We start from the raw sequence: 24165 nt of genomic DNA, 5'->3' as shown, positions 1-24165 counted from the left end.
TTGTGAATTACAAAAATACTATTGGATAAGAATGTGAGATCTAAAGTAAACATCTCGGTAAACATTTTATTTGGACCGTAAATGTTAGAAAAGAAATAAAAAATGAATCCAACGATAAGGTGACCCCAGTTCTGACCGGATTTTCGAAAGCTATTAAAAGGAGAACAATATAATTACACTCGGTTGGTTCTCGTGTATAGCAGCTCTTTCCCTGATCGTAGATTTCACGTAACACTCAACTTAATTACGAAAACCTGGGGGGGGAGGGGGAGGAGGGGAGGAGGGGAAATACCGCACGTGCGCATATAGGAAAACTTAATTTACACAGCGACTATAAAAAGCCGATAAAACGAGAGCACGAAAAATGAAAAAATGAATTACAAAAAATGGATAAATAATAATCCAACAAATATTCATAATGTACAAAAAAGCGGGTAATACAAGTATGTAGATTAATGCTCGACCATCCAACGCGAGATTAAAATTTTTAACAACACATTTGCATCGCCAAAAGAAAATAAAGTAAGAAAAAAACTTCATACTCATTATATCGCTATAATTAACGTGAAATGGAATTAAAAAAGATGCACACCTGTAGAAAAAGCGCATCTGGTGGCTACGGCGAGAATATATGGAAAAAATTTTGTTCGCCTTATCGCGTGCGTTCATCCGAAGCTCGTTGACGAAAATATTCCACTATTGGTATTCATCTTCATTTCCTGCTCGGTGCAGGTGCAGTTTCCATATCCGTAGTTACGTACGTGGGTGTACGCTTCATTTATTCCACGCGGTAGCATAAGTCGAATGTAATTCCGTGTGGGTTATACCATCGGGCGGCAAAAAATCTACGTTTCATTTAAGCGAGAAAAAGAAGGAAAAAAGGGAAAAAGGGAAAAAGGAAAAAATGGGCAGCCAGGGGGTTTCCGTGCCATTGGGGAGCTCGAAGTGGTCGGACTACACATCGGTGAGGTTGAAGCTTGATTAAAACAAATGTTATTTATCGCGGTATGTGCTCCGGATCCTAAACCAAAGCGCTATACGTTCTCAGTCCATGATTTATTAATCTTGGGGCCGTACGCGGTCAATGCCCAAAAGCGCTCGGCCCCGCATATTACCTTATACTTATCCTATGCGACGGCATCCACCCGATGCCCGTAAAGGTGTTGACTTATATTCCTTCCCTCGTCCTATGGGGAAACTCGATAAATTATTGATTCATCGCTATCCTACCTAGAGCGGATCGGGTCACTTTATCAATTCCAAAAGTTGGCATCCGACCGTCACCCCGGAGAAGAATTTTTTTTCTCCTCACCGTACGTGTTTTCTCTGACCTACTCGCCAGGGACCGTCGCGTACGGTGATCGAAGAAACTTCTCGGATAGAAAATTAAACAAAAATATTTATCACCCTGCCACGTTGTTTTTTTTTGCAACTGTAGCCCTCGAAAGAGATCAATTAATGCATTATTCAACGGCGACGCGGACTTTCTGCACGTAGAAAGGACCCGTGTCTACTGTACGTATACATGTAGGTATGTGAGTGAAATCGCGGTTTGAGGTTTGGGTTTTTACTCGAGTGCTCCCGCTGGCTGGCTGCTGGTGGTTCTCATCCCCCTGAAACGAACCCCTCTAGGACGCCACTTCCGGTTTTGCGGAGGCTCGAGTAGGGCATGTTTCGGGATTAAATGATCTCGAGCCATTCGCTCCCGTCAAAAGAACCGAGCGACGGTTGTCTCGCAAAGAGCTCATCTCTCAAAGGCTTCTACCGAGGCCATTAATATTTCGCTCTACTCTCATCCAGATTGCTCGTATACGTGTACGTGCGAACACATAGGCGTGAAACACGTACGAGTGACGTGGGGATATGGACTGCAACCGTGCTCAGCTTCACCTCAACTCCTCAGACGGTGACTGCCGCGAGGATCGAAGTAGCGAAACTTTAAAGACCATCTATCTCAGAATTGGATAAACGGACGAGTTTGTTTTTTTTTTTTTTTTTTGCTCCAACGGCGGTCGACCGGGCGTAATTTCATCCGTTCGTTACGAAGACTTACGACTAACAATAATTCGTTACTGAAAAATAAAACAACCAAGATATTATTTCACTCACCTCGGTAGTTCTGTTCTTGCATTTGTCACTGGCAGCGAATACGTTGAGTTGGGTGGATCCCTCGGGTAGAGGACATTGATCGATGTCGACTCTTCGCAGATCTATGTCGATTCCGCTGGTTCCCCTGCAAGAAGAGAAAAAAGAACAGGGAATTTAATATTTTATTATTTCACGTCGTTCGATAATCCAGGAGTTGAGAAAAAAATTTCCAAACAAATACGATCGGTCAGGATTAAATTTTGGATTAAATGTAGATAATTGAAGACCTGGATTCATATTTGGACCTGGATTTGTATTGGATTCTTTTTGCATCCAATCGACAACCTAATCGATAACACTGTCGCGGGGGGGGAAAAAATTTACCAAATATATTAATCAAATTTGATTTATGAATTCTTTATTCGTCGAGACGTTTCGTCCCTCCGATTTTAAATTATGTAGGATTTCAACGGAACCGATAAATCTGCTTCATAATGAAGTGTCATTCGCTGAAGACGGACGCTTGTTTGCATCAATTTCAGAACAATTTTACTTTGTACTTGAGACGCTCTCATATTATTAATATAACATCTCGTTCAAATTAAATTCTCCCGTAATGAGAAGAGGGATTCGAGTTTTCGAAACAGGACTCGTCGACACTCTAGCTTTTTAAAAATCAACTTGGTAGGTCAAAATTTTACAGCACATAATATACGTCCGTATTATTCACGACGACTCCCAACATGTATCAAATCAAGAAGGAAAGAAAAAATCACCAACAACTGATTACCTCCACGCAAATGATATAACACTGAATTTCTTATTTTACTTATATCAGTTTCTTCATCAACCTGAGGTATGGAAGTTTATGTACCTCGACTGGTTTCAAACGTGATAAATCGCCCCACCTTTTTAGTTAAGGGACGTTTAAGCCGAGAAACTTTCCAGGCTAGGCAATAAGTCAGACCAATTCTTTGCGGGAGAGAGAAAAAAAAAAGAAAAGAAAAATTCACGTGAATGATAGCAGTTGTCACGAAATGAAACGATTTTTTTTTTTTTTTTTATTCTCAGGCTCGATACGAATTCAGCTATACATATTTCGGGCGAAGAACGGTTTTTTATTTCGATCTTACGCCGTGTACAGGAAAAAATCGGATGAAAAATTTTCAGCCTGTTTTTCGACGAGGCAATTATCGAACAATTATACATCAAAGATACGTGTGATGGGTAAAATCTGCATACGTGGTTAAAAAATAGTAGCAAATTTTCAGTAGAAAATTTCATCGTGCTCCATAGCGAAGTTACCGCGCTTAAAGCTGAACACCCTACGAACGTGATCGCTTTAATATTCGCTACGGAAATATCACGATCCAAAACTCGAACGTGTCCGGCGTATCCCCGATCAGTTTTTTTTTTTGTATTTTCAAGATGGTTGTTCGAAAAAATTGGCGAATCGCTTTGGGATATTTAAAATTATCTCACGGCGACTCTGGGAGTTGGGATTTCGAAAGTGGAAAAGTAAAAAATTGAATGGATAAAATTTTCGCTCTGAATTACGTAGAATTTTTCCATGCGGGTGTACGTAGATCGTACATATGCATAAGCGCGACATTTCTTCTTTAAGTAAAGCTTTGCTTACGCTGCAACATCTTCATCTTCAAAGCTGGTTTACTTCAAGGCCTCCGGAAGCATCAACCGTGCCTGAGAGCTTCATCGGATGTGACGATAAGTACGCGGCAAAGAAACTACTTAGATTATTAAAATTATATCCCTTATTCTTTGATGTTCTCTACCGAGGATATAGTCGGATAATTAACTTAAAGTATATCCTGTCTGTCTGAGCCCATTAGAGACCCGTTAGAGGACAGAGTCGACGTGGATTACGTTACTTACGAGCGGCTGACGATACACAAAATTATGTGGAAGCGCTGCGAACATCCTGCAGTCGTAAGCCGTGGATCGCGAACGTTGAAAATTTCACCAATTTTCGAGAAATCAAATTACACGTAATAGGAACACATCGGACGAATCGTTTCGGCGGCATAATGAACGAGATACAAATTTTTCTTCGTCCGTACGCGGTTCCAGTTTTGACGCAGCGACCTTGAACCCGCGCGGTTCACGTTGTACACAAACAAGGGAGAACTTTTTCCCCAAGAATTTTTCTCTACCTTCTGCGCGCGTACCCCGCCCGCTCTTTTCTTCGTGCAATTTGTTCGAAATCAGCCGAAAAACTTTCTGAAAAGGAACATTTGCCCGACAACTGCCCAACGCAGGTTATCGCGAAGAAAAGCGTTAAAAATTTTACCCTCCGGACATAGATAAATGACCCACGCTATCGGACGAGTAAGAAGAAAATTTTTTTTCTCTCAAAATACCAATCGAAATAAAACTAATTATAAATGATTCGATGCCCCCGCGCGGTACGCGAGTCTCTCCTGGTATGCGGTAATTGTATCGTTAATAATAATTCCAATTATCTCACGTGATCGGACGTCCGATATCGTCAATGGTTCCGGGACAACAGAATTCGTTTGAGTTGTGATTCGATAAATTTGGGACAATATCGAATTTAGCCGATATTTCCTGATTTCCCCTCTCTCTCGCCTGTTGCTGGATCAGGCGCCTACGGTTTGCTTCCAGACTTATCACTCGATATCCCATGAATCGTCGGAAGATTTGAAAAAATAAAAATTAATAACCGACACATATTTTCGCGTTCTCGGACAACGGGAGTAAACTAACAAATCAATTACGATACGCGAATTTTATAGCCGCATGATAAACGGGGCGCGAAATGAAATTAATATTTTTGATATCGTTGAAACTTTGGATTACTTTGGAAGCAACAGAAATTCACCCTGTGGTTTTCAGAAATTCCGAGTCAGAGGTGCGAAAACGAAGGAGAGAAATTATCCGGCGTCTGGTTCTTCCGCAGTATAATGCATGTAGTTTAAAATGTATGCATAGTTCGCCTTTGCATATTAATCTAATAAATTAGACTTTGGAAGGATGATCTTTTTAGCTGGTTGAAATATGGCGAAATTCGCCGCTAGTGTTACTCGCATAAACGGCTGCAATGCGGCGAGTATAATGAGAGCGATTCTAAATTAAAAAAAAAAAGAATAAAGGCAGCGGGAAGAAGTTCAAACGCCGACGAATCGTTTCGCGTATTCTCACCTACTTTTATCCCCACAATTGCGTCTGAAAAGATAGCGTTGGCAAAGTAACCCTTTACCAGAATTATCGTCATTCTCTTTGGCTCCGCAGGTTTTCCATGGACCATATAACGTGATAATACATTTCCTAAGAAAACAGGGCGAATGAAAACCGGGTGGGCCTGAGAAGACGAAATTTGGCTTTTTCGCCGTACCAGAAACGGCAGTAGAACTTTAATACCCCCTTGTTATTAACGAGGGCTGGTTATAATGAGATAAAGATAAGAATGGTGGAATAAGAGGAAGGCGCGACGATGTAACTCGGCCTTTTTTTTCTTTCTACAAGAACTACGTACCCCCCCCCCTGTTTTTCAGAAGTTCTAAAAGCGCTATTAGGCCGCGGTATATACCCGCGATAAGCTGCTCCCCCACAATAAATCCCAGTGAAAATATCTCGACGAAAAACATCCAAAATTACAACGCAGCTACTAATACACGATTCGGCGAACAATTCCCCTTCCTCGTCTCACCCGGCGCAGCTCTAAAATCGACCGATTTTCCTTACGTTTCCGTTTTGCTCATTTACACCACAACGCCGTTTCTCTGATCTAATGAAACCCGATACTCGTTTTTTTCTCCTCATCTTTCTTCCTCGCACAAAAGGCACGGACGAACCTTTACTCGAGGGTCCAGATGCTCCCGAAGTTACTTGATAACGCATCATTGTGTTTGCCCCGACAAAGAGTTACATTGAATTTCAAAGTCCTGCTGCGCACGGTTAAATACAGTAACCGGTTGATTCACCTAACAAAATTTCCATTACGTACTTTCGAAAACCGGATGCCTAATTTCATCTAAAACTTCAAAAGTTCATCGTCTACTTGTGATACGTACGTTAAACCTGGTAACGGAAAATTATTCACTTATAGTTTCCAAAGATTCGACGAAAAATAAACTGAATACGATCGTCGTTGCCTCAACTAAAACTCTCGAAGATTCGCGTTCGAGAAGTAAATTCTTCTTTTTTTTTTTAATGAGCCGCGAAAACTGGTAAGCGTGAAATCAACTTACGTTTTTTCACAATAACTTTACGTTATAACTTGATTCGCACCGCGATTATATCTCGCATAAGTATTATTCCCTTTGGGAGGTAATTCCGGTACGTTTAGTCGGTTAACTCCGGAAGTTACGATCGGGCTATCCGCAGGTATAGGGAGAAAAATTTGAAGAAAATCTGAAACGGAAGTGCGCCCACCACTGTCACGGCTCGAGAGATCTCGAACCCTTCCGCGAGGGAGTTATGGGTTAAATTCGGTGCAGATTACACGTTATCCGTGTGCATATATTTACGCGTCGGAGAGTCACGAAGCCGGATTACCGCCGCCAGATATTGCATTAACATTTTCAGTCGTTCAAATTTCAATGTAGCAGAAACCAAAGTTTCGATCATCGCCGGTTTCCAATTCGGTAGACAATGGGACAAAACGAAGGTTGAATCGAGACGTTGTTTAACGTCTCCCTGTAACAACTTGTCCAAAAACTCACGACGTTGTCAGCTAAGCTTTCGCCGAATTTTGCATCCCGAGAGAGAACACCGCGTAATAGGGATGCTGTACACCGGCGGCATCCGCTACCGAAATCTCGACGTCACGATAACAACAATAATAATCCCAGCGACGATATTAATGAGAACGAAAGCTAGTGCTACCGCCAGCTACGGTCGTATTCGTCCCGTAGGACCCGTCAGCATTTCGAAACAAGTTGCAACGCCGGAGAGTTGTTCGTTAATTGTAAAAAACCAAAATAGGAATAACTTTTCTACCAGTGCTTCGTAAAAACAATAGATACAACCCCCGGTGCGAAATATTTCAGTTTTCAAAAAAAAATATTACGTATCAACTTTCGACTGCGAAAAATATAATAATCACAGCGGCACCTGAGCCCGGACGAACGGAAAAAAAAAACAATTCGCCAGGCGGAAAGAATGAAATATTTCGCAACGTCGATCGGAAGGCTGTTCTGCAAATAATTTTCCCTTCGTAATTTCTGTTGCTAGCGATAATTGTCGAATGTTCGCCGCAGACAATCCAATCGAGAGAATTGCGGCGTGAAGTAGAAAACGTTTCAACGAGGATATCTTTCCCTCGTATCGTTTCTCCAGCACGTTGACTCTACGGCGTTTCTTTTCCATTACCGCTAAAACTCGTCGTCGGGTGATCATTTCGCCGCGATATTATTTCTCTTCAAGAGTATTGCACTCTTACCGTCGCAAACGAAACTGCAGCACCTGGGTATCGCGAAGGAAATTTTACCCTCCCCCCGATCCACCCCTTTCTCTCTCTCTCTCTCTCTACTCCCGATATACTTCTTCTTGAAAAGTATTTAGCAAGTTATACTTGTAGCAGCAGGCGAAGTTTGAACTTCCGCAGACTTCACCGGTACTTGGATAATACGGCGTATATACGTATATTCCGTATAGTATGTATAACGTGCAGTGTCTCGCGAAACTTTCCCCAGAGTTGATGATATATCCTATTCGTGTATTTTACGTATGAGCACGTCGCGAGGACCGCTGTACATCACCCACACGTATCCAGCTTTCTTAAATCAAGCGAGGAGCAACTTCGTACGAGTACATTACATCATGTCCTTTTAAAAAAGATCGCTAAAATTTGGCTAATCATTTGGTAAATTATTTTTTTTTTTTGGTCATATTTCATCGAAGAGTGAAAGACTTCTCAATGACGGCGAGGGGTGAAAACCGAAGAGGAAGGTAGACCGCGAAGAGCGTGTTAATCCTGAAAGTGTGTACGCAAGAGTATCGACAGGTGGATCGATGATCAATTACCGATAGAATTATACAAGGATATCAGCGATTGACCGAACACAGGATTGCACTCCAAGATAAAAGCTTTCTTTTCTATTAATTATGTATTCTTGTATCCCCCGTCCCATTTCGGCGGGGAGCGGCCTTTCCGCTCAAACCCTTTCACTCGGATTACGCAGGGAATCTTCAGACAAAACTCGTTCCCCCAAAAGACACTGATCTTATTCCCGCCGACGAAAACCTCTTATCCAATAACGGTAAGAAAAGAATAAAATAAGATGCTGAAAGAGAAATTAATCTCCACCGTAGCGGTATACCTGTACATCTGTACACCGCCGAACAACCCTTACAACCGCGGTCGAAATACGTCAGACTACGCTTACCGTTCGAACGTAAATTAAAAACGGTGGAAGAAAAATAAACGAAAAAATCAACGGGATAATTGACGTTTTTTTTTCCAAATTGAAATCAGCGTAATGACCTGTACATACCAGCGGATCGACGTTCCATAGAATTCAATCGCACGAAAATCATTCGAGATGAAAAAAAGCTCTGTCAACAATTTCGGATTTCTGTCCCAATTAAAAGGCAGATTTTTATTCAACTCATTCGAAGAACAAAAAGAGATTACGGTATGTTTGCAGACATCAATTTTTTTTACGAGCCTAACGAGTTTTGGAAAAAATCTAAAACTCCTCCGAATCCATTATGTCGTGCTTTCGAGTATAAAAAATCACCCTTGTAGTTGCCGAACGCGAATGTACATATGTATAGCGTGGGATGACTTCGATCAGACCTCGGGGGGAGGGGGGTTCGTTTTTCGAGATTAATCACGAAATAATAAATAAAAAGTCGATGGAAAATAATCCAGCATTATTGGAGGGTCGTAACGATCGTGTGGGAAAAGAACGTTGCGAGCTTTTTCTTTTTGTTTCGTTGGTACGGTCTTTGTCGCCAACGGGGCATTCGTGTTCGCAAGACTGAGATCTGGGAATGGTCCGACCGTCTATCCCCTTCGAAATATGCATGCGCTTTGGACGACGCTAGTCTTGTTATAAATCCCCGAAACGCCGGAATCCTCCGAATCCGAAAGATCCTCGTACCAGCGAAATCCTAGCGGCCTGAGCCTCGGCACGATCGACTTTATCCCGAATTCATTTCCCCATCGTGAATCGTAAAACGGATTGTCAAACGTGCCCCTAGATTTTCTCGTTTCTACACCCCTACCACCCACCCTCCGCCACGTCGATATTCATCGATGAACGGTCAATATATATACACCTACACACGTATGATACACCGTATGTAAATGGGTGTAACAAGCTGCACGTAAATTCTCACATGCGGTTCAAAGAAGGAAGACGTATTTGCACGGATGTTAAAGTACACCAATCGGTATTTACTATTTTTAATAAACACGAGGGCGAAAATTGTGAGCTTACAGGATGAGCGAATAAAAATTCGCAGCCTGCGAATCTACGATCTCATTAATTCCATAAATTCAAGGGAGGTTCCACAGGGTTGGACCGATAGAATGCATAGGTACATTTAATTTACTCGAAGAAGAAAATACGAAGCGGTTGGCTCTTCGCGAAAAATAAAATCGAGCGTTTAATCAATCTTGAATATTTTTTTCCCCCCTCTATTTATCTCCGATTGTTCGCGAGGAAATCCTGCGTCGCGCGAGCGGAAGACCTTCGGAAAATTTTCGGCTGAAAAAAAATTGACAAAATAAAAGGAAAACAAATTATGAATCCGACGGTACGAGGAATATTTGATGGAAAAATTCGCGACTCGAATCCCGCGCTTTTACCCATCGAAAAAAACTCGTGCGAGCGTTTGATCAAGGATCCGTTCGATTCCGTGAAATCGAAATTAATCAAGAGCTCGCTTCAATTTGGTAAATTCAATTCTTCAGTTTATCTGTTATGTAGTGCACATTCTGTACTCTTATAACCGTCTCCTTGAATTTCGACGAATGTATTCCGCCGTCCCCACCCGTACCGAAAGCTGCCCGGTAAAACACGAGGTAGAACAATGGAACGAATCGGTAATTAAAGTGTTTGATTTGGCAGGAACGGCGAGGCAGTACGGAGGGTTTAATTAAACAATCGAGTAAACTAGGAGGAAATCGTGCGGCGTACATCTAAATTCAACGTTAAGAAAGAACACCGAGTACGTAGCGGGGGGGTGTACGTGTGCTTTCCACAACCGGCTGCGGAACACCTCCAATTGTTATCCTGCTACAGCTGGTGAAGAAACACTTGGAATACCGCTACTTAAGAATCCGTGTAAATTAACTTTAGTCGTTCAATTAGCCACCGTCTGCGGGGCGGGGGGAGGGGGTTGTAACGCGGGGTGAAAATGGGCCGGGTGTGGAGTTTTTAGGGTTCTACCGTAGAATACGTTACACCTACATACCTACGTACCCTGATCCCGCCCGAGCTATGCAACGATTGCTATACGTACCGTACGTACCTACGCGTACGTTCTGATTCCCCGCGGCACAGCGTCCCGTCGTAATTAAGCGAAATGTTCGCAGAGGCGACGCGGCGACGATCCCTCGGCTGAACAACTCACCGCACCACTTCGAGGAACGGAAATGATTCGAATGCACGGGTAGGGCGGACGCGCGCCCTACACCTTCCGTTCGACCCCTGCAAAATAAATATCTGGCGCGTTGCACGTTGAGTTTGCACGTTGCAATCACCCCCCCGGCTTTCAACATCGGTACGTCCAGCGTTACCGGAATTCCACGTTTATTATCACTCGGGGTTTAGTCTGGACCCGTAACGTCGAACGGGTCACCGATAGCGCGGGATTCGATTGCGGGCGGATACGCGATGTCGATATCAGATTTCGTTCGTCATAAAATATACGTACGTACGTACGGTCGACTCGTTACCCCGTGTTAATTTCTCGACGATCTTGAGTCCGGATTATTCAAATGAGCGGGGGTAGCCGAACCGGAGGTCGTCGGACTCGTTCGCGGACACTGCGTCAAAGGTCGCCATTCCCCGAAGATATGAATTCGCGAGGATTACTTTGCGAGAATGACGGCTTCCCGTGCGAAGGTAACGCGAAACGAAGTTATTATAAAAGCAAACACCGCCTCCGAGGGGTCGAAAAACCCTCCTTTGCTTTCTACTCGACGCTGTTCCAGGTGCTCCGAACGAGCTGAATCCCTTTTTATATTCACGTACGTATATACCAACGCGTATGTATTTATATCCAGCTGTAACACCTACAATTTTACACGGTACGATTGCGGTACAGTTGCAATTTAATTTGTATAAATTATCGAACACGGAGCGAGAAAAATGGAGAGAGAAAAGATGTCGATACGAGTGAACCGAATCGGTCGACGGCGGAGAGAAAAAAAACATTTCGCACCTCTCCGAAAACGCGGAGGTACCAATTTCTTAGTTACGTATACATTATGCGATATAACGCAAGAATATCAGATGATATTACCCATGGGAAAGTTAATGCGTCGCATACCTATAGGTCTCTAAGATATATATATATGTGTACGTATAATGGAGGTACGAGAATCTATAGAGTGGGCTTTAATACCCGTTCGAACAGTGAAAATGTGTTTTCCCAACAACTTATCGAGCCTTCGGGCTCATATCTGAAGCCATCGTTTCCGATATCGCTATATCCTTACCTCGGAGGAAGGAATCCCGCCCCCGCACCCTAACAGCCGCCGTCAATTCCCTTTAGATCAACGCTACAGCGTCCTTCTTTTTTTTTTTTTCTTTTCTGTTCTCCTAAAAGATGGAGATGCGTCATCTCCTCGCTTATTATTTATTCCGCCCCGCGAGAGTGCGAAATAGCTGATGTACTCTCTCGGTATAGCTCACTCGATTCTTACCCTGAAATAACAACGATGATAAAAATTATACAAAATAAAGTTGGAAAAAAGAACGGAGGTGGACTTGTCGGTTACTAAAAGGATATCGAATTCTGGGGCCAGAAAAAGAGCTGGAAAAAAAACCTCGTTACACCTTAGACAGCTCAGGGTGCTCGTTTGCAATTTATCTTTAAATACGACCGCGGAGTAGTAACGTTACTGGGGCTCTCGTGCAACGTTTTCACCTATTAGAGCCTCCTGACCTGTATGAGGCCGTTTTATCCCGTTCCTTGTGGGTATATCGAAGCTACTTCGAGAAGCACTCAGTTCGCACTCAACACTAAAATTTCAGTCAAGGTTCACGTTCGGGTGAGGTTGGCTTTGAATCGTTTAGCTTCTAGGCTCAAGAAGGCGGAGGAATTTTTAGAGAAAGCTTTTTTCCCATTCTTATATTTTGTCTCTGGCACACATTTTATCTCTTCGAAAATTTTCGTGCTGCAAAAAGTGCGTGACGAAAAGAGAGAACGGAAACTTGTCATTCGATCCTCGTAAACGGCACAGCAAACGTTCGTAGAATCTACGTGATAAAACAAACCAACGACAACCTCCTGATAACACGATATGATAATTAAGAACATACCGGGAACAACTTTCACTTTTACAACTTAATAGACCGGGTACCATAACGTTCGAACAAATTTGTTGCCCTTAATTGGTTCATGCATGGGGCGGTTAGTATAGCACATAAAATCCAATGATGAAGAATTTTACACCCGGTAGTCGAAAGAATCCAAGAAGGCCCGAACTTTGCTGGAGTCAGGTAGCCCCGGGCGCGCGGTTTGTTGTGGGGCGTGACCTCTGCTCAGCCCCAAAGGTGACGTCTCACAACAAAACGCTACGCTGCTGGCTACGCTGACTCCAGCAAAGCTCGGGTTTGCTGGTGAATTGAGAAATTCAAATATTTTGACGCATGCATGGATTGCAGCGATTCAAAGTGGGTCTACGACTAAAAATAATCGATATGTCTTATAATTTTTCTGCTCCTAACAGCTAATAATTGATGATTACTCGATCGATTACATAAGTAGATGATTTTGGCTTGCAGATTTGGATTTCAGAGCTGATTATACGTGAGATTACCCTTCAAAAGTCGAAAAAAAAATCGATTTTTGGGCCAAAAGTAAAGTAGTTTAAAAATTGATTATATTACACTTTTCTGACGAATTTTGACCTCAGGAATCCAAATCTGAAAGAAAAATTGATCTATCTCTAAAATTGACCGAGTTATCGCCAATTTTCAACTTTTCGGGGTCAAAAATAAAAAATTAATTTTTTGATCTATTTTAATGTAATTTGAGCTCAGGAATCCGAATCTGAAAGAAAAATTGATCTATCTGCGAAAATGACCGAGTTATCCCCATTTTTTGGCATTTTTTGGCATAAATTTGAGGATATCTCGAAGGGAAAAAATCGTAGCTCATTTTGGACGACGGATTCGTGTTCCTGGGGTCAAAATACATAAGAAAAGTGCCATACGATCAATTTTAAAAAATAAAAATTTTTGGCCAAAATTCGAGATTTTTCCAAGGGGTACCCCTTACGATTTTTTCAAATTTTGGCCAAAATTTTTTATTTTTTAAAATCGATCGTATGGCACTTTTCTTATGTATTTTGACCTCAGGAACACGAATCCGAAAGCCAAATTGAGCTACGATTTTTTCCCTTCGAGATATTATCAAATTTGTACCCAAAAATGCGAAAAAATGAGGATAACTCGGTAATTTTTGCAGATAGATCAATTTTTCTTTCGGATTCGGATTCCTGAGCTCAAATTACATTAATGTAGACTAAAAAATAAATTTTTTATTTTTGACCCCAAAAAGCTGAAAATTGGCGATAACTCGGTCAATTTTAGAGATAGATCAATTTTTTTTCCAGATTCGGATTCCTGGGGTCAAAATACGTCAGAATAGCACCTTACTCTTAATTTTTTTAAATATTGATCTTCGACCCCAAAATCGAACATTTTTATGTCTGTAATATTCCACTAAAAAATATTCCATATATAATTTAGCGAAAAGAATCGCTCGATTATCCGAGCCGAGGATCCCGTCAAAGGATTCGAGGGATCGATTCATTTTATTTGTTTAGTTACGCCACGATTTACGGTGACAAAGCCAGCCAGCGGTTCGTTCGGTCGTACTTTTCTCTGTGAGCTTATACTTTGTAGAGAAAACTAAATGTATAGCGAAAAAAAGGCGTTGTCAGGGACGCGATAAAAGCACAGGGGGTTGAAACAGGTATATATGTACCTATCACGGTTATCCCCAGTCGGAGAGAGCCGATCGCGAACAGTTCAAACGTACCGTTAGTTATACCATAGGTAAAAAGAACGCCGAGAAAAGTCGGAACTGAAAACGAACGGGACGCAAAGTCAGTCCCGACTACGCTCGAAAGCATAAAAAACCAATCGAGTCCTCCGGGACGAAGCGAAAAAATTCCGAAATACTATAGAGCCCATTTTCATTCTGTATCGCAGGTCGAAAGGAAGGAGAGACAACAAAACGGCGCTCATGTCCCTACAGCCGAGGCGTATTTGGTACTTTGGTTTTGGTTATTGTTCGGTTAATTGCAAGAAATACAAAGCCAGACGAAAAGATGTATGCAAGAAAACTTGATTCAACGTATTGTCTTATTGCTCAAAGCCGAGCACGCGGTGGGAGTCTGTGATTCATGAATTCTGCTTTGCAGTTTGTACAGTGGCCTGCTCTGTACATACCCTCGGAACGTCTAATGCAACCTGTTTGACGCTAGCGTGAGCAAACTTCACTCAAATATTAATGTGTCAAACGTAAACTGCTCGTCGAGTGCACACAGAAGCTAACTCTGGCAGATGAATTTCGTGTGTAGGCAACGTTTTCACACCTCATCATTCGAGACTACCAGAATCACCGATGCACGAACCTCGATCTTAATGATCCACACGAATTCCCACTTCTGAGACGGCGATGAGAATAAAAATGACGTTTAACAAACGATCCCTGTGAATATTTTTTACTTTTTTAAAAATGGCAAAATATACGAATGATCCCGCGAGGAAAAAACTTCAGCCCTGCAGAGGCGGAAGAGAAATGAAAAAAAAAAATTGAAGAATAAAGCATGATTTTGGATCGGAGCGGATCGGACGGGTAATCGAAAGCTCTCGAGATCGATCTTTGATCCTCTTTAGAGGTTCGTACAGCCCTTTTCTTTATCGAACTTCACCCTCCAAAAACTGTCATCCCTTCCTGACGTATTAGCTTCGCGATAGACGAGCCGACATCGTCTGAGTAAGCGAGAGAATTTTCTACACCTATATTGTACCGTGGATATAAATAATGGATGTGAGGAGTAAGAAAGTTCTCTACATATTTTCGCAAATGAAATAGAGCCCGGATCGGCACCAGATTAATAAGCATCATCCAGAAGCTTTCGTAACTGGTTTAAGGGAAATATTTTTCATCAAACCGTATCTGCTCTGATTCGATTAGCTCTGCTTTTTGAGATTTCTGAATCTATAACCAGAACCCACTCGGATCGAAGTTACCGTCGGATCTATTCTGATCTGATCAGATCCGAAGAAAAAATAATAATAATAATAATAATAATCTCGGGTTCACTTTACTCCGAGGATTTTATTCCGTAATAGGCAATCTCAGCTGCCACTGTGCGCGCGTAACATCGAACATACCGATGCGATCATCTTACACAGCCCGGCGTATAGAATAGAAACTCTATATCGTAAAATTAAGGCTATACTATACGTATGTGAACAGCGCATAGAGAAACCTAATGTACGATGAGAGTTACCAAGGAGATATCGGAAATTTATAACATAGCTACTGCATCGCACCTGCAGCACGATGCACTTGCGGTATGTAAGTATATCATATGTTATGTAGGTAATATGTACCGATAATACGTGCACACATATATACGTATAAGCACTGGCACATACGTACAGATAAGTATAACACGTACTCACGTGCACTCCGATGAGGATCTTGTAAGGATCGGAAATTAAGGTATCAAGCAAAGTAGGTCGGAAGTCAACAGCAAAAGTTTCAAGTTCTATAAATGACGATAAGCGAATAACCGTTGATATCGGGAGAAGGGGCGAGCGAGTGTGAGAATTTTTCGGTAGAGATAAGAATTTTTTTTCACCTCGCGGTACACCCACACTTCTACTCACAAGTTGAAGCCAAGTTTGAAGAGAATTCGATTCGATCGGAGTCAGACGCAGCCCGCAGTCAACTCCCGTCGCGCTGGTATGTGTACGGTCGATTGTTTAGTCAAACGTTCGACTCCGGAGATTTCAATTAAGTGTAAATTAAGTAAAGCTTCTTTGTATAACCGTGAATAGAACGAATTAAAACTCAGAGGTGACTCTTTACATTCGCACAGCTAGCTTTGTCGCTCCAGACAACGACGAAATTTTCGGATTATCCACTAGAATAAATTCACCGTTGAAATACTCAATGCAAACACTCGCCAGACATTTACAGACCGTCAACCGAATCGCCTCTCTTTTTTTTTTACCCTCGGTATAACGATGGATTTCATGCACTCTTCGAACGTTCGTAATAAATCAGCGAGTTAGGGTAGCCGTGAGCAGGGATGACTTAACTGATATTTACCCACTCCGAACGCAGCGTGCGTTGTAGGGTAGCCACGTCAACGTAGAATGAATTTTACCAGCTGAAATTAAGTGGAGTGAGCGTGTTATTAACAAGAGGAGTACGGAATCTCCTGTGTATTTCGGTTACAGCGCAGGTAAACCATGTGTAAACGTATTAACTAAAGTTAAGCGGCATCCGGTGGGGTACGACTGTACACCGCACACGTATACCCGAGTAATACCCGAGTGGGCAGCGGCGAAGGGTGGAAAAAAAAAGGAGACTCCGAGGCTTTGAGACTCTAGTTTAGCGTCTATAGAGATTCTATCCGAGTGGTCGAGTACGATCTCCAATTTTCTCGCGGGGTAGGCAACTAACTCTATCCAAATTCTTCCCTCTTGGGAGGGTAGAAGGGCTAACCGACGTCGGCCACCGCGACGCTTGATTGCTTCGGTCGTTCGTTCGTTCCGATGCCGAGCGAAATTCCGTTCGATTCGTTTCATATCGACATCGATCGAGGGTCCCCAAGTGTCCGTTGAGGTCGGAGCTGATAAATAAATGAAACGAACGAGCGAACGGACGGACATAGGAATAAAATTTCACTAAATGGCGCGCACCTTTCGCACCTGCGAGGGATAATAATTTCTTGTTTGTTTGTAACGAGTCATTAGTCAGGTTGAGTAATGGTTATGAATGAAAAGTCAATTAGTGGGGTGGTCCGCGAGTATATGTTGATGGTACGAATTGTTTCGCTTGATTCTAAATAGCTGTACATATTTGTGCGGAATAAATTGGGGGTGAAAATTGGGGTAAATTATATACGGGAGCGTCGGCACGACGTGCAATTTGCCCACTCCGTGTTGGAGTGGACCGTGCGTATATCGGTATATCTTCGATATGGGAACGGACAGAATGGGATTGTTCGCTCGGGTTCAACGCGAGTTCGTGAAAGCGATAACTCAAAATTATCCAAAAGTCAGACGGGCAACGGGCCCCGCACAGGTTTGTCGCCCACGGAATCCAACGGGTGAAATTAACGAGTGGTGATAAAGGTTGGCGAGGGATCCCGAGGACTTTGGTTTGACTTTGAGCCCCGGGCCTTTCAAATACACCGGAATTCGCACGAGTAAACAAAACTGCTTCAGAACGAAGCCGAACGACTCGACGTACGAACAGGAGGTTTGAAACGATGGAAATGAAAAAGTAAAGCAATAAATAAAAGGGGTAAGTAAGCTCCTCGGTGTACGGATGAATAATTAATTAAAAAAAATTCGACATCAAACGAAGGGCGTGCGGTAAAAATGGTGGCGAAGCCGCGGATATTCAGCGATGTGTGTAATTGAAAGTCCATTTTTTATTTATCTGTATTTTTTTCGCTCGGGGTAAAAAATCGGCGCCGAAATTGCGGAGGAGTTGAAGAAGGATATATTAAAACACCGGGTGCAGCTCGAGCTCATCTATCAAATTCTCAGCACTCGAGAGGCGATAAAGATAAAAGAAGCGCCTCGCATCTGATCGATTTGAAGGCTGGAAACTGAAGGAATTGAAATAAATCGTTTCCGAGTCTTATTCTGCGAGGCCCCAACCGGTTCACGCCTCAAATCATTCTCAACTATTCATTCCGAGGCATTCCGTGAAATCTTCGAACATACGATTTTCCAGCGAACGAAATTCTCCCAATGAAATTTAATCTTTCACGATACATCCATGATTTCATCCTCTCGCCATCTCGTACCTCCCGTTTCCAGAAGATGTTCACGTACTCACGTCTTCGTACGTACGTGGAAAAAAAAACCTCCTACTTCGCTGGTCAATTTATGATTTCGCGTCACTCCGCGACTCGTAGCGATATTCGCGCGATCCCCTCGGGAATCTGATGTCCGTATAATAAACACCCCGGGGAATTTATATTTCGTCAAATAGATGCGGGAGGACTACAGGTTGTCCGGTGTCTCCCGATTTCACACTTCAGCGGCGTATTTACCCTTTTATTTCGATCGAAAGAAGCCGAGTGAGGCTGATCGAGAACGAACCGGAGAGACTTTTTTTTCTTTTTTTATATCGGAAAACAACGAACCTGTCGATCAATCCCGAGGCAACGCGGTAGTTCAGGTTTCCTTCTTTTCCTTCGTTTTTTTCTTTCTTTTTTTCTATTTCCCTTACCCTCAACGTTTCCGTTTCCGTTTCCTTTCTCCGTTCGGCATTCCTTCGGAAAAAGTGAGACTCAACCTTTCAAAGACTTCGTAGTTGAAATTTTTTTCTGCAAAGTGACATCGGTCGCGACACATCTTTCGAGGTATTATACTTGCCGGGGATTTGTTTCTACCTCACTGCGGAGTAGCTATTAGCTCCTCCGAAACGGATTGCGGGGCGCCGCTGTTCGGATAATTTTGGAAAAGATTTTTTAACAACTTTTCACACAAAGAACACAAACCGACTCATCCCCCTCGGGAATTTCGGATCTCCAAGGAATTTCGCATCTCTCGGTAATTTGTAAGGGAAAAATAAACGCCGTCCGCAGTACGTACACCGTCACGTAGCATCATCGAAGTGGCTATCTCGAAGAATTCGTAGCGTAGCGAAATATCGGACAATGGACTCACCCACCGGGCGTCTATACACCTACGGCTATAACTGTAACACTGAAAACTCCCAAGCAGCGAGTTTATCCCTCGGGCCAGCTGAGATCTTCGCAATATTCGCTGTACCGGAACACACCGCGGGAGAAGATTGCAGCTGTTATACAATATTCTGCATCGGAAAAAGAACAAGCTCAAACGTGAAATGTTACGAGCTTGTCGAGAACTTCACTACGTTGCAAAGGGTTTTTATTATCTTATTTTATTTTTATTTTGGTCCATCGTCCTTGTTCTCATATTATTCGTATATTTCAATTTCCGCGTCTATCGGGGAGGACAAATTTTCTCCTAGCAAAAAAAATTCTCCTACCATCCGAGGGATGAATTTCTCAGGGATATTAGATTCGTAAAAAAGTGATCGTCGCATTATTCGTTCAATTTATTTTACTTTTCCGAACGAAAAGCTCCGAAGTCGTGTATACGACGCTGACCATTAGTACGTTCTGGCAAACAGCTGACGACGAGGGTTGTTGCTTTCCGCGGAACAACGTCAAGGCGTCGCGACGCTTGAGATTCTCGATAGGGACGGCGCGCGGATGTGGAAGGGGCGTAAGCGAATATCTGAAAGCACAGCAGCGGCAATCGCCGGTGTTCTAGTCGCCACGGCTGGATGAAGAGCATACTTCCAATAATCTCTCACTCGGCATTGTCCGCCATCTTTCCTTTCCAACATCCCCCCTATTTCACACCCCCGTTAACGGCTTCTCTGGACAATACTTGTACGGGATGAAATGGATTAGAGATCCGTTTTCACGTCCGCCCACATTCGAGACTTCTCCGTAGGATTTTCTGACTCTTCACTCGTATATCTGCCCACCTACTTACCCGCCTATACCTGCAACCCCCGCGAATCGAAGGTTTCAAAACCCGTGACAACCCGCGGAAATCGGAGTTTTCTTTGACCTGATTTAAAAGAGATAAAAGGTACGAACGTGGGAGCGAGTAATATTGCTTTTTTCCAGAAGAGGACCAAAAGCGAACAATGATGAGACTTTTGCCTTCTCGTTTTTTTTTTTTTTTTTTTTTTTCTTTTATACATCGACGCGTGCTTTTATCCAACCATTGCCCCCGTCGATAAACACGCACACGTACACGTACGGAGAAAGTCCTCCTTTGAGATGAGACCGCTTAAATAAAAATATCTTCTTCGAAGTAGCAAAAATTCAGTCGAGCAAAAATACCCGCTGCGATACCCACTGGGTGGCTATCTTATTAAACCTGGTCGAAAGAGACGAAAATATTTCTTGAAAAATTCTCGAGGCATCGAAGGGGAGGGTGTTACCTCCGAGAAATTATTTTTTTCCTCGAATGCGGCTCAACTTCGTCCTTGGAAGGGGATGTCTCTGCGTTAAGACTATTCTTCCCGACGACGATCTCGATCTTCGAAAGGTCGTAACGTTTTTTTAAAAGTGAGCCACACCGTACGGTAAAAACTAACAATGGAACGGATAAAACCCTTGGGTGGTATGCGGTACACGCGTTCGTTCTCTAATTGGCAAAGAATAAGAGACTATAAAATTACTTTTGGGCTGAAACGAGATCGGGGAAAATTGAATCTACATAATTTTTCCTTTCTTCTGTTGTACGAGGTACGCGTGTGTATTCGGAGCGAGGGTTACCTTTGGGTTTGAAAAAGATAAGGTGAACCCGAAAACGAATGGAACGGGGGGGACGCCTCGCTGGAGGATCGCGTATGTAAACTGGAAACCTTCTAAATTTTTCGGCGAAACTTTCCGTTTTTTTTACTTCACTTTTTTTCACTTCGCAGGAACGAGAATGTCGAACGGTAGGTACAGGTATACACGTGCGCTCGTAAACACGACTCGGTAGAACATTCGTAGCCATTACGAATTCGCGGCTATCACCGTCATATGACGACTCTTCAAGAGACCCACACACGCCGGTAGATCTTGGGGCTCGATTCAATTTCGTACCGATAAGCAGCTCCCACCTACCCCCTTTTTTCTTCTTGCTCTCCAGTTTGTTTTTTTTTTGGTTGGTGTTTCATTTTTTTTTTTCCACAACGTAGACTTCCCCTGTTTCCCATCATACCCAGATGCTGCACCCCAGGGAATGACATCCCTCAATCCCTAGTCACCAGTCAACGGCATATCCAGCATCCCTTTCCGGAACCGCGTGTCCTGGATATTCCAAAAATTCTGTACACGACAACCGTTGAAAGGGGTTTGCGTTTAGTTCCACCTTTTTTTCATTCGTCCAGCATTTTTATCCCGACCATGTCTCAACGTCGATTCGATTTGACTATTCTCGTTTGATACACGCCGTTTTCCCGGACCAAATTTTCTCATTGAACCATCATCGATACAGCGGACGACGCAGATGCGTTATCGCGAATGAATATTCCTTTCTTCACCGTTAGGGGTGTTGAAAAAATCCTTCCCGAAAAGAATTGTGGTTGTTTATAAGAGGAAGGAAAAAAAAAAAATAAGTGAGGGAGCTGCGAGACAGAGGTATTGATGAGCTACCGGATGGCCCGGTAAACGAGTTTATTCGGGGTGGAAAGCTCCATCTTGGAGCCGCTTCTCCAGCATTTCTTTTTCTTTCCTCGTTTCTGTTAAATACCTGAATCTTTTTCCCTCGGGACCAAAACAATCTCGACGTCTTAATCCTGAACCGAGTTATAATCTGCTTTGAGCCGACGATCAAGATTTGACAATACATTTAAAAACAAAAAAAAGACAAAACGTTAAAAACGTGTGGAAAAAAGCTTCACGCTCGACACACCCCAAATTGTGAATTCCTCCAGTTTTCGCTACGGCATGCAGTCCGGGTATGAGCGAGAGACCTCTGCACCAGACGTACGAGGTGAGGGTTGCTCGGTGCGGATTTTAGTGTCTACTTTTTCAACTACGAACGAGTCACGTTGTGGTCTACATACGTTTATATTTCTACGGGACATCTGCAACTGAATGTTTGCACACCGCATGTTAAGGATATCCCGAAGCCGGGTTTCGCTCAAATCCACTGTCGCGAAAATCTGGCGAACAATTTTTACATCATTTTATATTTTTCGTCTCCTTCGAATCGCCCGAACAATAAATAACGCGACTCGATGCGCACCCGGCGATCTGTTTTACTATCGAAAAATTCAGTAATGAACGAGATGAAAATTTTGGCTCAGGTGGCATGGACACAACCGATGGAGAAAGACGCTGTAAAACCGCGTTGGCGCGAAGGGAGATTAATACATGTGTTCGCGAAAGAGAAAATAGAAATTGTCTCGCTACATATTTTATCGACTGACCTGACGATGACGTCTGCAATTTTTTTCACTGCGATTCAAACTTTTTCTCCTCGACGATGATTCCACGCTGAAACGTGTATTGTGACGAACAACGTACCAGGTATATTTATGCGAATTTCTAGTGACGCTTTACGAAAGCCCGACTTTTGGCCATTCCGAATGGGTGATCTTTTTTTTTTTTTTTTCGTTCTTTCAACGGAGGCCCTAAGTCACATTCGACCAATTTCGCTGTAAAATCACCGCTGCAGGTCGTCTCAATTTGGAACGATTTGGGCCGAATTGCGTCTATATAGCAAAAGTGGCGCTACCCTAATAAATTTCGAAGCTAACCTTGGCCGGAAAAAGCCTCGCTTCGCAGGGCGACAAAGATCACTTCGACGATATTATTTTTCATTTCCTCCTTTCGTATATTATTTTCTCTTTATTTCTCGCCCCGTCCGAATGGGTGATCCAACGTAATCAGACGCGATCGTAATAACGCCGGTGTAGTCGAATGGGATAGGACAAAATTATAATCGATGCGCATAACGAAACGATAACGAAAACGAACGATTTTTGCGAAGCGAAAACGATTTAATTTTGCCCAGAAGCGATTTCCGTCTTCGTATTATTGGTAAAACGCAATGTGGAAATCAAGAACTAATGAAGTTCGCTATAATTTAGTTGACTGCAATTCCGCCTCGACGACTTAGCGACCACGTCTTACGAAGTTCCTATGGGTCCATTGTCTTCCGCAATAAATTGAAGCGTCGGTTAAAAGAGAATGGGAAAATAATTAAGAAGAAGACCGCTCCGAATATAATAATCAAAGAACTTACTTGATAAAGAAGCCGGCGGTCTTCGAGTACGGTGGAAAATCTATTTCAATTATTTTCCCATTTTCTCTCTCATCTTATTTCGAACACCAGACTCAACCGACGTCCGTTCGAAATTTTTTACAACATTCGTTCCGACACGTGGGTGCGCGAATCCAAATAACCCTCAGTTTTCCGTGAACTCTGCTCCAAAAATATATTTCGTTCCTTTTTCTCTCGCTCTACCTGACGTTCGTTTGAACTTGTAAGAAACGCTAATTTCATCGGAACTCATTTCTCCCCGTGCAAGTTTGCACGCGACGCTTTGCAAGCTCTGAACTTATTACGGCGTTGAAAATTTTTACGAAATTTCCCTACAGGTATATCAAAGCGAGTTCGGCGCAAATTGATATCGTCAAACGTCGCCTCTTCGCAGCTACCACTTTACGCCGGTAGCGGATGACGAACGAAAAAACGAAGCGTGATAACGAAGAAAATGACCGGAGAAAATACACGAAATATTAGAGAAAATAAAGGGAACCTTTCGAGTACGTACTTGAAGAAATACGTGTCGTTGGCGTATCCGAAGAAAGGCACCGTGTACGTGAGCATCCAGATGTTGCCTCCCCCGCAATCGTAGTAAGGCTTAGACCAGCGGCCATCTTCGTATTTCACGGTCAAAATTTCCTCCTCGACTCGTTCCGTGTGGGCGCTCTCGTTATGCGTGTAGGTATGAATGCCTGGAACGAAAGTTGAAAATTTCACCAATTATTTTCGATGTACCGGAGGGATACAGTTGGGCGAATTATCTCTACCGGCAACGAAAATCATCCGAAACCAACCGTAGGGATTTCATATCGATATAACAATGCGGCGAAACGAG

General features: G+C 42.9%; 1 protein-coding gene across 1 annotated transcript in view; it reads right to left on the bottom strand.

Annotated features, from left to right (window-relative positions):
- LOC105687442 (probable G-protein coupled receptor 158) overlaps positions 1-24165 on the bottom strand; it is a 109875-nt gene that overhangs the window by 46661 nt on the left and 39049 nt on the right. The window contains exons 2-3 of the mRNA XM_020853197.2: positions 23839-24022; positions 2110-2233 (exon numbers count right to left, since the gene is read on the bottom strand). Of these exons, the coding sequence (XP_020708856.2) occupies positions 2110-2233; positions 23839-24022 (308 nt within the window). The remainder of the gene's footprint in view (positions 1-2109; positions 2234-23838; positions 24023-24165) is intronic.

Source organism: Athalia rosae, chromosome 4, assembly GCF_917208135.1.
Source record: "Athalia rosae chromosome 4, iyAthRosa1.1, whole genome shotgun sequence".
Classification (NCBI taxonomy): domain Eukaryota; kingdom Metazoa; phylum Arthropoda; class Insecta; order Hymenoptera; family Athaliidae; genus Athalia; species Athalia rosae.
The sequence above is the reverse complement of the archived record's forward strand: the minus strand, read 5'-3'. Positions and strand labels throughout refer to the sequence as shown.